Genomic DNA, 14570 nt, shown 5'->3' with positions numbered 1-14570 from the left:
ACAACCTGTTCAGAGAGATCCCATAACACTATGGCAGCATTGGTGTTCCCTGTACTAAGCACAATTCAGCAGGAACAGTCCCCTAAGTTTGCTCATAGTCTGTACAGAGAGATCCCATAAACAATGGCATCATAGGTATTCCCTGTACTAAGCACAATTCAGCAGGAACAGTCCCTAAGTTTGTCCATAGTCTGTTCAGAGAGATCCCATAAAACTATGGCAGCATAGGTATTCCCTGTACTAAGCACAATTCAGCAGGAACAGCCCCCTAAGTTTGCTCATAGTCTGTACAGAGAGATCCCATAAAACTATGGCAGCATAGGTATTCCCTGTACTAAGCACAATTCAGCAGGAACAGTCCCCTAAGTTTGCTCATAGTCTGTACAGAGAGATCCCATAAAACTATGGCAGCATAGGTATTCCCTGTACTAAGCACAATTCAGCAGGAACAGTCCCTAAGTTTGTTCATAGTCTGTACAGAGAGATCCCATAAAACTATGGCAGCATAGGTATTCCCTGTACTAAGCACAATTCAGCAGGAACAGTCCCTAAGTTTGCTCATAGTCTGTACAGAGAGATCCCATAAAACTATGGCAGCATAGGTATTCCCTGTACTAAGCACAATTCAGCAGGAACAGTCCCTAAGTTTGCTCATAGACTGTACAGAGAGATCCCATAAAACTATGGCAGCATAGGTATTCCTCTGTACTAAACTTGAGGCTACAGGGTACAATGACATTCCTGACAATTCCATGCTTCCTACTTTCTGGAACAGTTTGGTGAAGGCCCAGTTTCAGTACAATAATTCCCTCATGTACAAAGCCAGGGTTGACCTGTGATATGATTTGGAACCACAACTGCGAGATAGGCCTGATCCCCCAAACTTGGAACTAAATAGACCACCAGAGCTACTGAATTTACTACTCTTAGGTGTTCCAGTTGTGTTTTCCACGAAAAATCGAGTTTTCAAGTTGATTTTTATTGGTCAAAACTTGAATTTTGTCTTTTTTTTTTAAAAAAAAAACTCAAATTTTTCTAGCTTTATTATACCCCGACACTGGAAATAACTTGAAAATAAACCATCTAAAACCTGTCAATATCATTTAGGAGTCAATGGCAGAGGTGCCTTGAACCATTTGAAGATGTTAACAGCCGGCATGATGTTTCAGCTTTTTCGGAGTGTTTTGCGTTAAAACTCGAGTAATTTGAGTGATTCAAGTTTTTTCCCGTGGAAAACTCGAATAATTTGAGTTTTCTGGTTTTGCAACTCGCATAATTGAGTTTTTTCCATTTGAGTTTTTTTTAAATAAGATATCATTCGAGTTCATTCGACGTTTAAAAAACTCTAACACTTGACTTTTGATAAAGAATAGAATATCTATAAAGCTATGGAGACATTGCCCAACCGTTGTTTTGTGTGCGCTCCTCTATGAGATGGCTGTCAGTTTTTATCCAATCAAGTGGCAGGACTGAAAATCCAGTCTTCAATGGCTCTTGTTGGATGTGACCGGTCCGATCTTCTTCTTCTGTGTGTTGTTATTGCTTTTCCTCGGAGCTGTGGGGATTCTTGGTTTATATGGTTGACCCTTGGGTGACAACACAAGTCATATGCTAAATCTACCCAAGTGTGACCAGCACTCTTTGCTCAGAATAAAACCAGGTGTAGGTAGAAGACAGGAACCTTCTAAACATGAAAATTAAAAACAGGTGCACCTGTAGTTTTTAAAAATGTAATTTTCAGGTTGGATATCTATCCGTAGTATGCAGTGATTCCCAACATACACTCGTTGAATAATAAATCTGCCTTAAGGATTATAGTTGCTATTTCTGCAGAACTTACTGACTTTGGAAAAGGCCCACAGCTGGGCTGCCAACTACACCCTCAAGTATATTAGAACAACCAAAAAAATACGAGGTGCGGTGAGATTTGTTAGCGCTTATGGAAAAAAGAATAATAAGAGGTGGTGGTGTTCTCATTGTCCTGCCGCAGAGTGTACTGGCTGGAAGAGCAAAGTAACAGGAATAATGTACAATCGGCTTGAACACAGACATTAAAATAACAGCCTATAATTATAAACCTTCTAACATTGTGGGATGATCCAAGCTTAGAAGTCGAGTCTAGTTTCATCCCCGGAGACTTGGGTTCAAGTAAATCCAAGCTTAGGTTAATAGAATATGAATTTGTTGGTCTCAGTCAGACCTTAGTGGACATGTGCCTACGTTAGAGAGTCACCACATCGCTTGGCAGGAGGGATCGTATTTATTCAAGGCCAAAACTGAAACAGCAAAAGGGTATTGAAGGTCACGGGCTTGTTGTGTTTGGAATCAGCGGCAATGTTCCCCTGCACAAGCCATTGAGCTCTACAAGTACAAAAAGCCACCAAACCTCCTTAATAATAACAAACAGAATTCATGCCTTCTCCTCTTCTCCTCTTTTCTTCTTCCCTCGCCAGTTGCCATATTTTCTTTGGGATAATTAGATGTAAGATCTGCCATAGGGCAGTCCACTGATATTTGTTATGAACACAAATTTGGGGAGTTATGCTAAAAAAAACCTGTTTTTTATCCAGATTTCCATAAAGCAGAACAGCTGTAAGCAAAATCATTCTAAAAAGCATTCATTTATTTTATTGTATATATTTATTTATATTATTTATTTCATTATTTTGTATGTAGTATTTTATTATTTATTTAATGGTTCATGTATTATTTATTATTTGATGGATAATTTTATTTGTTTCCTAACTTTTTATTTATTTTGTTATGGTTTTATTTGTTTCATGTATTGTTTATCATATTATTTTATTTATTATTTATTTGTTAAAGTATTTATTATATTATTTTATTGATAGTTTTATTTATTTTGATGTATTTAATTAATTTCAATACTTTTTTATTTTATTATTTTTTTTTGTTTAATGTATTTTTCATCATATTATTTTTTATTGATTATTCTATTTATTATTTACTTTATTCTTAAAGTATTGTTATATTATTTTATTGAGATTTATTTATTTTGATTTATTTCATTATTTTTTTATTACTTTTTATTTTATTCATTTTTATTTGTTTAATGTATTGTTTATCATTATTTTATTGATTATTCTATTTATTATTTACTTTACTCTTAAAGTATTGTTATATTATTTTATTGAGATGTATTTATTTTGATTTAATTCGTTACTTTTTTATTATTTTTATTTTATTATTATTTTATTTGTTTAATGTATTGTTTATCATATTATTTTATTGATTTTGATTTGATGTATTTGTTTATTCATTTAATTTTTTTATTTAATCTATATTATTTTATTTACTGTTTGTTATATTTTTATTGATAATTTTATTTATTTTGTGTATTTTTAACTATTTTATTTATTATTCTATTTATTTTGGTTTGCTTTACTTTATTTTTTTATTTTTATTTTCTGACTAACCCGTGCTGATTTATTTATAACATTGTGAGATATTCAAGCAACTTTTATTTTATTTTTGAAGGAATTTTGCTTCTTTCCTTGAAATGGCCTCCTCTCACCCACACTGAAATCCGCAAAACCACAGATGATACAAGGCTATATGATGTCAGCTCCGCTCCAGGACCCAGCTCTTTCCTGGTGCTTTTATATAGTACAGTTCTCAGTATTGAGCCATAAATGGACTGAACACGTAGCATCTATAAGTATAATCCCTGCCCGTCCCGGTCCAATTCCGAGTTCTAATTATGCTTTCCAATAATAAGGTGTCACAAGAAGAATACGTTCTCAGAATTTGTCTATTTTTATGCTTTGTCAACGTTTGTTGATGTTTTTCTCCCACTAATAGCTAATTTCACCCCAACCCTCCTCAAAATAAAAAAAGAAACTATTATTTAATTTACAGATAAAGGAAGACAGTGGTTACTGTGGGAGCAGTGCCCTCAGACAATCTCTTCCCTATTTTTAAGGCCCTTGCTTTAATTGGGAGGACTTCAACTGGGTTTTGTCATTTTCCATTAGTACATGAATGTGGCCTGTGGTTTGTAGCCTAAATCTGGCCATTCACATAGACCACCTATGGGATGGGCCAAATCAGGTTTATCTGATCATTCAACCCCTGATCTGATCATGACTCGGGTGTGTTTGGCCACATTGGAAGAGTGTTGATACAGTGCTCGTCAAGTGGGATTTTCAATTTCTTGGACAGATATCTGATGGGACGGCAGTTGGACATGGCCTTTACATGGCTGTCTGTGGCTAGCATTAGACTTCACACTATTTCTAAAGAGCTTCAAAGAACCTTTCTCTTTAACTTAAAGGGGAAGTAAAGCCTGTCCTACAGATTTTTAGTTTAGGCACCAGTACACAGGCCCCTTTTTCACCAACCATGTCACTGACACTTGTGCCACTGCTAGAATTGCAGAATGTGTTGAAACCTGCCATTATTGGTCCTGAGATTTGTGTTTCCAGCATGGATCTTGGTGATTGATGATCAGTTGCATATGCACTAAAAGAACCTCTGGTCCTGGATCAAGGCACACTTGCTAGAGTCCTGTGCTCATGTTATACCTTCAGAGTAAATAGAATTTTGAATTGGAACCCCTATCTCTCATGATCCTTTGGTGGTCCACTGCTATCCTGCAGAGGATTTTGGGTGGGCTGCAGGTGCCCATAAAAAAACAAAAGTTAAAAAAAGAGTTCTCCCCCAATCTTGAAAATCTTCATTAAAAAAGTAAACTTAAAAAAGAAAAAAATGTATATTTCATTTACATAGGTCAGCTCAGGTAGGACATGTTTAAGAGCAGGTTGAATTTTGATGGAGAACCTCTGATCTCATGACTCTTTACATGGTCTGCTGTTACCCTGTAGAGGATTTTGAGTGGGCTGCTGCTTCCTAAAAAAATCCAATGGTTAAAAAAAGAGCACCCCTATTGAATGTGTAATTTAGGTCTGCTCAGGTAGGAAGTGTTTGAGGCAAGAATGCAGGTAAGTGGTCCTGGGTTGAGTGCCCAACAAAACCCTAAAAGTCTGTTCTAGTCATAAAATTACATTTAGAAGCCCAAATGTTGTGCCAAATGGCAATGAGCAGAGGTTCTGCAAAACACGGGACAAACCCATGAGGAGCTCTAGATCTGTGCTCAACTCTAGTTATGCACCATTCAAATGTACAGCTGAACTGTGCAATTTAAAAAAAGGATTCCACTCCTTTGTTGTCCTTTCTTTGTTTTCTAATATTTTATCTAAACCACCTGGGATTGCAAGTTTTGAAATCATCAATACAAAGAACAAGTTCCTATTCCAGCCAATGAGCAATGTCACCAGCAAAGATATTGAGATTATATAGGGAAGACCTCTGAGGAACTTGGCTCCTGACCAGATTAGGAGACCACCTCTTCTTATATGTATATGGTTTATGCTCCTTGGTTTTGACTGATCTCATCAGAGTTGATCACCCAAACCTAGTGGGGGCGATAACCCATGAACTGGACCACCCATAGCTAGCCATCAGATTAATGCCAATCCATCCCAAAAGTCGCTCTGTGTGTGGCTTCTTTAAGGCTTTAAGGATCATCTCTGTGTGTGGGACGGTGCTGAAATCTCAGCAAGTTGATGAACACGTTGCCTAATTGTGACTGTCTGTCATAGCAAGACGTTTGGTACATTAATTGTGCAGTCAGAATGTGCATTTATGTTGAACCTGGAACATGTTTCTCTGCTTGACATCAAAGAGACATCAAAGAGACAAGGTGTAGAGCGTAATGTCGGGATGAGATAATTTATTGTACTCGGCTCTCCCAACCGTCCCTTCTGTACATACAGCGGGAGATTGTTCTGCAGATAAGCACATTAACTTGCAACAACGAACCCTGAGCAACTTTAATTGCTGCCGAGTAAATAACAAGGGAACTGATGCAGAATCCCTCACTCTCTCACTCTCAGTAGGAGACAGTCAACTGTCTGACCAACCATCGTTTATAAAGGGACGGCTTATAATTCACAAACAGGTGCCTTTTCTAAAGAGTAATAGATATAACTCATAGTATGTTAGAAATATTTGTATAGTGTTGCAATTGGTCTTTATCTTATTATCCTTGTGTGTTCTTAATGAAATCGATATCTAGATATTAGGGATGCACTGAATCCACTATTTGAGATTCAGCCGAATCCCTGAATCCTTCATGAAAGATTCGGACGAATAGTGAACCAAATCCGAATCCTGATTTGCATATGCAAGTGGAAAAAAGTAGAAAAATCATTTTTTACTTCCTTGTTTTGTGACAAAAAGTTACATAATTTCCCTTCTTGCCCATAATTTGCAAATTTGGATTTGGTTTGCCAGGCACAAGGATTCAGCTGAATCCAAATCCTCCTGAAAAAGTCTGAATCCTGAACCGAATCCTAAATTTGGTGCATTCCTACTAGATATTACCTTTAGGGACACATTCATCAACATTTAAAAACAAATTTCTATCCCAGTTTAAGTTTTTTGCACCGAAAATAGAAAATCTGAGTTTGGGTGTCTGCCAACTTGATTATTTGCAATTTATCAAGCACAAAAAAACTCAAATTGAAAAATTTGGCCTCTCTAGGTTAGCGAGTTTATGTAGCAGCCAATGGCAGTTCTGTAGTGATGAGCAAATCAGTCCCGTTTCACCGAAAAATTCACGAAACAAAGAAAAATTTGCGAAACACATTAAAGTCAATGGGCGTCAAAATAATTTTGATGTGCATCAATTTTGACGTGAAATTTTGCAGCAGTTTCGCATTCAACCGTCGCAGTCGGCGAAGTGCAGAAATTTTCCACGAAACCAAATAAATTTGCCCAGCACTACAGTTCTGTGTTTGAAATTCAAGCTATTTTTCAATTCCAGTTCTGGCGATGAAGCCAAAATTTGGCAGATTCATTGAACAATGAAGAGTAGAATGTGATTTCATATTCATCAAGTGAAAAAACGATTACAATTCAAAGTTTTCATAAATGTGCCTCTAAATGTGAAAAATAAAGATGAAATTGCAAGATTCGAGGTTACAAGAATACAAAGATAGTAGATTATTTGAAACTACCAAACAGACTTTTTATAGGTTGCTACAGACTGGGACCCTAGCAACTGGCTCAATACTTGAAGAACAAAATACAAATGAGCACTAATTGCAACTTCTCTCCAGTTTGTTCTAATCTCTTATAAATACAATAGCAGGTGTTAACCCTTTCACGCCACATTCAAACTGAACTGTTCTTTTTTTTTTGTCAGGTCGTTTGTCATCCAGCAGATCCCGAGCAGTAACCTCTTCATGGTGGTGGTGGATAATGTTTGCAGTTGTGACTCTTTTACCCCAATTACTATGGCACCTATTGAAATTAGGTATATCCTTTATTTTGAAAGCTGCAGAAACCTCACAAACTATTCTCTGATTGAAAACATGACCCGACCTGTATGAAAATGAAACACATTTCTACTTGGCTGCCTTTGCTGAAATAGATTTACAGTCAGTCACTTGATCAAATGCAGGTTTCCTCTCCCCCCTTTTTATCAAATTAAGTCAATATAATTATTGTGTTTTGGATTGTGCGTTTGAGCCTGTGTTACTGGTTCTGTTACTGGTTCTGTTACTGGTTCTGTTACTGCGCAGTTCGTTCTTCTTCGTCCCTGGTGAAAGTCATTCATATAGAAAAGCGGGTCCATAAATTGTTCTGATTCTTTTACAAGCTCTTTATTTGCATTGGTTTTACAGATATAGACAATAGGCCTTCGAATATTTCTTTTAGTGCATGTGATGAGTTGGAATTAAGCAGGTGAAAAAGGAGATTTCACCATCAGCATAGGCAGGAGTTTTTTACTGTAAGGGCAGTCAGGTGATGGGATTCCCTACCAAGAGAGGGGGAATGAGTGATTCATTGGTGGGGAGGAAAGGAGATCTCACCATCAGCATAGGAAGGGGTTCTTTACTGTAAGGACAGTCAGGTTATGGGATTCCCTACCAAGAGAGGGGGAATGAGTGATTCATTGGTGGGGAGGAAAGGAGATCTCACCATCAGCATAGGAAGGGGTTCTTTACTGTAAGGACAGTCAGGTGATGGGATTCCCTACCAAGAGAGGGGGAATGAATGAATCATTGGTGGGGAGGAAATGAGATCTCACCATCAGCATAGGAAGGGGTTCTTTACTGTAAGGACAGTCAGGTTATGGGATTCCCTACCAAGAGAGGGGAATGAGTGATTCATTGGTGGGGAGGAAAGGAGATCTCACCATCAGCATAGGAAGGGGTTCTTTACTGTAAGGACAGTCAGGTTATGGGATTCCCTACCAAGAGAGGGGGAATGAGTGATTCATTGGTGGGGAGGAAAGGAGATCTCACCATCAGCATAGGAAGGGGTTCTTTACTGTAAGGACAGTCAGGTTATGGGATTCCCTACCAAGAGAGGGGGAATGAGTGATTCATTGGTGGGGAGGAAAGGAGATCTCACCATCAGCATAGGAAGGGGTTCTTTACTGTAAGGACAGTCAGGTGATGGGATTCCCTACCAAGAGAGGGGGAATGAGTGATTCATTGGTGGGGAGGAAAGGAGATCTCACCATCAGCATAGGAAGGGGTTCTTTACTGTAAGGACAGTCAGGTTATGGGATTCCCTACCAAGAGAGGGGGAATGAGTGATTCATTGGTGGGGAGGAAAGGAGATCTCACCATCAGCATAGGAAGGGGTTCTTTACTGTAAGGACAGTCAGGTTATGGGATTCCCTACCAAGAGAGGGGGAATGAGTGATTCATTGGTGGGGAGGAAAGGAGATTTCACCATCAGCATAGGAAGGGGTTCTTTACTGTAAGGACAGTCAGGTTATGGGATTCCCTACCAAGAGAGGGGAATGAGTGATTCATTGGTGGAGAGGAAAGAAGATGTCACCATCAGCCTAGGAAGGGGTTCTTTACTGTAAGGACAGTCAGGTTATGGGATTCCCTACCAAGAGAGGGGAATGAGTGATTCATTGGTGGGGAGGAAAGGAGATCTCACCATCAGCATAGGAAGGGGTTCTTTACTGTAAGGACAGTCAGGTTATGGGATTCCCTACCAAGAGAGGGGAATGAGTGATTCATTGGTGGAGAGGAAAGAAGATGTCACCATCAGCCTAGGAAGGGGTTCTTTACTGTAAGGACAGTCAGGTTATGGGATTCCCTACCAAGAGAGGGGAATGAGTGATTCATTGGTGGGGAGGAGAGGAGATCTCACCATCAGCATAGGAAGGGGTTCTTCAGTGTATGGGATTCCCTACCAAGAGAGGGGAATGCCTAATTTGATGTTGGGGAGGAAAGGGGATTTCATCAACAGCATAGTTGTTTAATGTATGGGCAGTCAGGTTATGGGATTCCAATACTGAGAGGGAAAATAAGTGATTCATTGGTGGGGTTCAAATTGAGTTTGATACCTGTCGGGGGGGGGGGTGATTATTCTCATTTGTAGCAGTTTGTGGAGCTTTCAAAAAAAGTGGAAAGTGATGGAGATAATTATGTTTTCAGTTTAACTCGCTATTTGTGACAATTGATTAGTGGGAAGGGATCAGCCCAATGACTGTATGTAAGATTTCCCCTAACTGTGTCCCTATAACTCCCAGTCTCACATTTATATAAATATCACCCTTGTACCCCCTGTGCCCCTTGTTGGTGGGTGAGTGTGTGACCCCCAGTTTTTATTTCAGTTCTGATTCCCACAATAAAACATTTCACATTCCAGCCTGAAACCCTTTCCGAGAATGTCCGAGGTTAAACTGCCCAATCCCAGTCCTTAATAACAAAGTGCTCAGGAGTCGCTTTTATTTGCAGCTGTCCCCTCCCCCCCCCGTTATATTCGGGACCTTATTTGATCAGACAGGTGTCACTACCACAAACCCACAATTCAGCCGGCGCCTTGTCAACAAGGTCAGAGGAGGTCACTGCCGGGAGCAACAGGGAGTTACTATTCCCGGCACAAATACCATCATATACGGCAGGAGGAGCTCAGGACACCCACAAAGATCTTTTTATTGACTTTATTCCCTATTTAATATGGCCGCTGCTCAAAACCAAATGTTCCGTTAGGATTTGGGGTTTGATTTTTTATTTCAAAATAAATTGAATCATTTCTCTGCCCACAAAGTAAACCCCAGCCCATCCCTTTCTGTGCCACCGACAGTATCCCGAGTGATTCAGATACGAGAGAAACGAGATCTTGCTCAGTGTTGTCTCTGGACTGAAACCGACCAATCACATTACAGTGGCGAATGGAAACATAAAGGGGAACACAATGGGGCATATTTATCAAAGAGTGAAGTTAGAGATCTCCACAGTCCTCTAGAGCGAAATTCCACCACTCTCCATTCATTTCAACGGGATGAACTTTCACCCATTGATAAATACTCTCTTAAAAATCCCGTAGAAATGAATGGAGTGTGTTGGAATTTCGCTGTAGAGGACTGTGGAGATCTCTAACTTCACTCTTTGATAAATACACCCCATAGTTTGCAATGGCTATTGGGCAAGTAAGGGTTACAGCTTTTCCTAACGGAGGGGACAGGTGTTTTAATCCTCCACGATAAAAAGAAGCACATGCAAAATTCCAAAATATTTCAAAATATTCTCCAAACAATATCTAGTATAGGTCAATCTAAAAAAAAAAGAAAAAAAAACCCTATACTAGATATACCATGACCTGGATGAATGAAAATCTTCATAGTCTCCAAACAATAGTTTCATGGTCATGTGTATGTTTTAAACAAAATCGGAGTTTTTATGATGAGTTTAATGTTACTTAAATTTGTACGCAGGTTTCCCAATGCACATGGGGAAAATGTATGTGTATCTTGAATAGCCTGTAAATCATAATCTAAGGGGGTTATGTATTAAAATCTGAATGTTAAAATCTTGAAAAATGTAAAGTTTTTTTCACTAGAAAACTCCAATTTTTAGAGGAAAAAAAACTAAAAATTTTTGAGATTTATTATACCGATGCTGCAAAAAGCCCAAATCCGCCATCTCAGTCCTCTTGAGGTCCTGTATAAGTCAATGGAACCAATCTCATTTTAAGTCTAAAGTTTTTGTGGTCTTCATTGGGCTTAGCCTGAAAATCCAACTTTTTCAGGGTTTTTGGACAAAAACACAAAAAATTAAAGCAATTTGGGAAAAAACCCAAAAAATCTTAGCAAATCGAGTTTTGGCATTATTTTGTCAAGTTTTTTTTATTAATAAATAAGCTAAAATTGGGCACGGGAGTAAAATATAAGATAAATTCAGATTTTAGTAAATAAGCCCCCCTGGTACCTGAAGTTGGGATGCAAGGGCAGTGGATGTGGGGATCAATGGGTTAAAGAAAACGTTCTGGGCCAGAAAAGACTTGCAGTGATCCAACTGGACTGGTTACGGCTGGCAAACAGTTTTTAAAGAAAAGGTTCGTTGGGAAAATGGTTTGATAAATGACATAGTTCATGAAATTCAAGTGTTAATACATTTGCTAAACTCCGGTTTCTTAAAAATTCAGAAATTCTGCAGGATTCCCAGATTGTTTACAATTATTTGTATGTCAATGAATTCATCTTACAATCTGCAAGGCCTCCTTTCCTCTCCGAATGATTTCTCCTTAACCCCATTTGCACATAATGAATCCCTCAAATGTGAACGGTTAAAATCACAGAAGATAAGAAGACGACCAGAAGCCTGCCATGGATTTCATCCAGAAGTAAGTTCCTAACTGATTTTTCTTTATAAAGGTGTCCCTTGGTTTATTGTAAACGTGCTAATTATGGGAAAATAGGAAAAAGATTCGAAGGGGCAGATTTACTAAGCTTGAGTGAATAATTCAAATGCAAAAATATTCAAAGTATTTTTTTGGGTACTTCGACCGTTGAATTGGTCAAACTCGATCGAATTCGATCGAATCGAATGATTCGAGCGATTCGAAGTAAAAATCGTTCGACTAAAAATGAGATTTTCGTGTGTTTTTTTGGATTCCTGTTTCCATAACAATTTAAGTAAAAATATGTTTCTCAGGACTCCAGAGAACTAGCAAAATCTCTTTATTTCTGTTGGCGGTCGAAAAACTTGACAAAATGACAGAAAACTTTATTTAAATTTTTCTACTGATAATTTTGTCATTGGAATGTTATAAACGTGATGACATTTGGGTACTATTTTAATTACATTTTTATTCTAATGAAATTGATTTCCTTCAACCTGGTCAAAATTCTGTTGAATAAGAATTCAGTTCTTCTTTCATAGCTTGTAAATACAGTTCATTCTTTTGAACCTTTTGCTTGCTTTTTTTTTAAAAAAATCATTAAGCAGAAGCCGTCGACAACAGAAATTGAGCGAAGGAGTTGAAGTTTTTATAGTGAATTGCTCAAGCCCAGACACTCAAGCAACAGTTACATGTGCCTCAAAACAGTCATAGCTTCAAATGTTTTTCGCAATGATATGACAATAACAGGAAGATTTATTAAAATACATGTCTAGATTGAGAAAATCGTTGCAAAATAATGCAATACATTTTTTCCTTTAAAGTTAAAATTTAAAATTTAAAAATTAGTCTCTAATTTTTGAAATATATCATATTATGATCTGAAAAAAATGTAGATAAAATTCAATAAAAGTCAATAAAAAAGTGTTTTTTGTACAATTGCTGGCGACAACAAAATGCATCAACATTAGTGATGGGCGAATTTGCGTCGTTTCGCTTCGCCGAAAAATTCACGAATTTTTCGCGGGCGTTTCGCGAATTTATTCGCCTGCCGCGAATCGCGCAAATTCGCCGCGAATACGCGCCTGGCGAATAAATTCGCCCATCACTAATCAACATCTACCCCATTCAAGAATTTTTTAAAAAAATATGAAAAACATGATGGCAAAAGTGAGAAAAGTCACAATCTCATTTTGTTGCTCATAAATTAGATTAAATGTGTCCCTTAATTTAGTAAAAGAAACAAATAAATGTCAATTCAATGAACAATACAGATAGGGGCAAATTTACCTAGGGTCGAATATCGAGGGTTAATTAACCCTCGATGTTCCACTGCCGAATTAAAATCCTTCGACTTCGAATATCGATTCAAACGATTCGAAGGATTTTAATCCATCGGTCGAAGGATAAGATAACATTGGCCTCAGTAGGTTTTAGGTGGCTAACTAGGGAGTCAAAGTTTTTTTTTAAAGAGACAGTACTTCGACTATCGAATGGTCAAATAGTCGAACGATTTTTAGTTCGAATCGTTCAATTTGAAGGTCGAAGTCAAAGGTCGAAGTAGCCCATTCGATGGTCGAAGTAGCCAAAAAAACACTTCGAAATTCGAACTATTTTTCCTCTATTCCTTCACTCAAGTTAAGTAAATGGGCCCCCTAGAGTGCAATTAAAATATGTTGAATAAACAATTTAACAATAAAAAGAAATATAAAATAAATTTAAAAAAAAATGTGTTTTCATCCAAAATAAATGCTCAAGTTCTTTGTGCTCTACTGTATATGGCGACAACTTTCTTGTTTAATGTTTACCTTAATCACTTTGTTAAAAAAAATTCTGTCAACATTGATTTAAAAATAAATTGGAAAATTACAATTTTGTTGTTTTCTTTTTTTCAGGAAAATGCAAGAGAATGTGGTGGTGCCTTCAGCATTAGCCCTCAGCCCATGACGGTGCTGCTAAGTCTTCTAATGATATATGTCTCAAGGTGACCTTGACTGATCACATGGCATGCTAATTACATGGACATAACGGGAGCTGAGACCGTTGGCGCAGCATAGAAGAAAGAAATTTAGTCGGCTCATCAGCATTTCATGACTTTAAAACTGTTGGAAACAAACAAAAAAAAAAACTCTAAAAAGAGGTACAAAGATACAAAGCCAAGATCACCTCCTTGCGTTGCGATTCATGCAGACGTGAATTTGTCATCTCGCCATCACACCTCATTTCCACTGGACAACAGAACCTGGTGATCATTCTCTTCAGCTTTGCCCCATCCAGATGAGTTACAATGGTGTACTTTTTAAATAAAGTATATTAAAATCATGATCACTTTATGTCAGTTGAAATTATCGATTTGATTTGTGAATTGTTGAAATTCAGCCAAATCTTCCCATTTCAGAGCTTTTTAATTGTTTCACAAATGTGGATCTCAATTTTATTTATTAGCTCCACATTTAGAGTAAAGGGGGGAGTCAACGTGGAAGTGGCCATGTCAACAGCTGGAAAATTGACGGTTTGGGAGGCAACATTATATTAAATCTCTATTTTGAGGCTCCTTCAATATTTTTGTTTTGAAAATTCATATTTCAGTAAACCATATTTTGCAAGCTTTGTTCATCTTTGTTCATGCCAACATGACATACAATTGAAACTTCAAAACTCTTAGTAGGGTAATTATTAGTGATGGGCGAATAAATTCGCCTGGCACAAATTTCTGCCAATTTCTGATTTTTATTGATTTTTTTGTGAAAATGTCAGATTTTCAAGATTTTTTAGTGAAAACCTTAAAATTTCACGATTTTTGAGTGAAATCCTTAAAATTTCATGATTTTTGAGTGAAATCCTTCAAATTTCACGATTTTTGAGTGAAATCCTTAACATTTCACGATTTTTGA

The 14570-nt window shown here is 37.5% G+C and overlaps 1 protein-coding gene across 8 annotated transcripts in view; it reads left to right on the top strand.

Moving 5' to 3' along the window:
• cacna2d3.L (calcium channel, voltage-dependent, alpha 2/delta subunit 3 L homeolog) overlaps positions 1–14001 on the top strand; it is a 504571-nt gene extending 490570 nt beyond the window's left edge. For 7 of the 8 annotated variants that reach the window (XM_041590967.1, XM_041590966.1, XM_041590965.1 and 4 more), the window contains 3 exons: positions 7229–7341; positions 11597–11679; positions 13572–14001. In XM_041590967.1, coding sequence (XP_041446901.1) covers positions 7229–7341; positions 11597–11679; positions 13572–13664 — 289 coding nt within the window. In that variant the 3' untranslated portion in view covers positions 13665–14001. Of the gene's footprint in view, positions 1–3498; positions 6130–7228; positions 7342–11596; positions 11680–13571 lie in introns of those variants that run through there. The other variant, XM_041590968.1, reaches the window with a different exon arrangement.
• Positions 14002–14570: the final 569 nt, after the last annotated feature.

The sequence above is a fragment of the Xenopus laevis genome, chromosome 4L (genome assembly GCF_017654675.1).
Source record: "Xenopus laevis strain J_2021 chromosome 4L, Xenopus_laevis_v10.1, whole genome shotgun sequence".
NCBI classification, from domain to species: domain Eukaryota; kingdom Metazoa; phylum Chordata; class Amphibia; order Anura; family Pipidae; genus Xenopus; species Xenopus laevis.
Note: the sequence above shows the minus strand (reverse complement) of the source record. Positions and strands in the feature narration are given on the sequence as shown.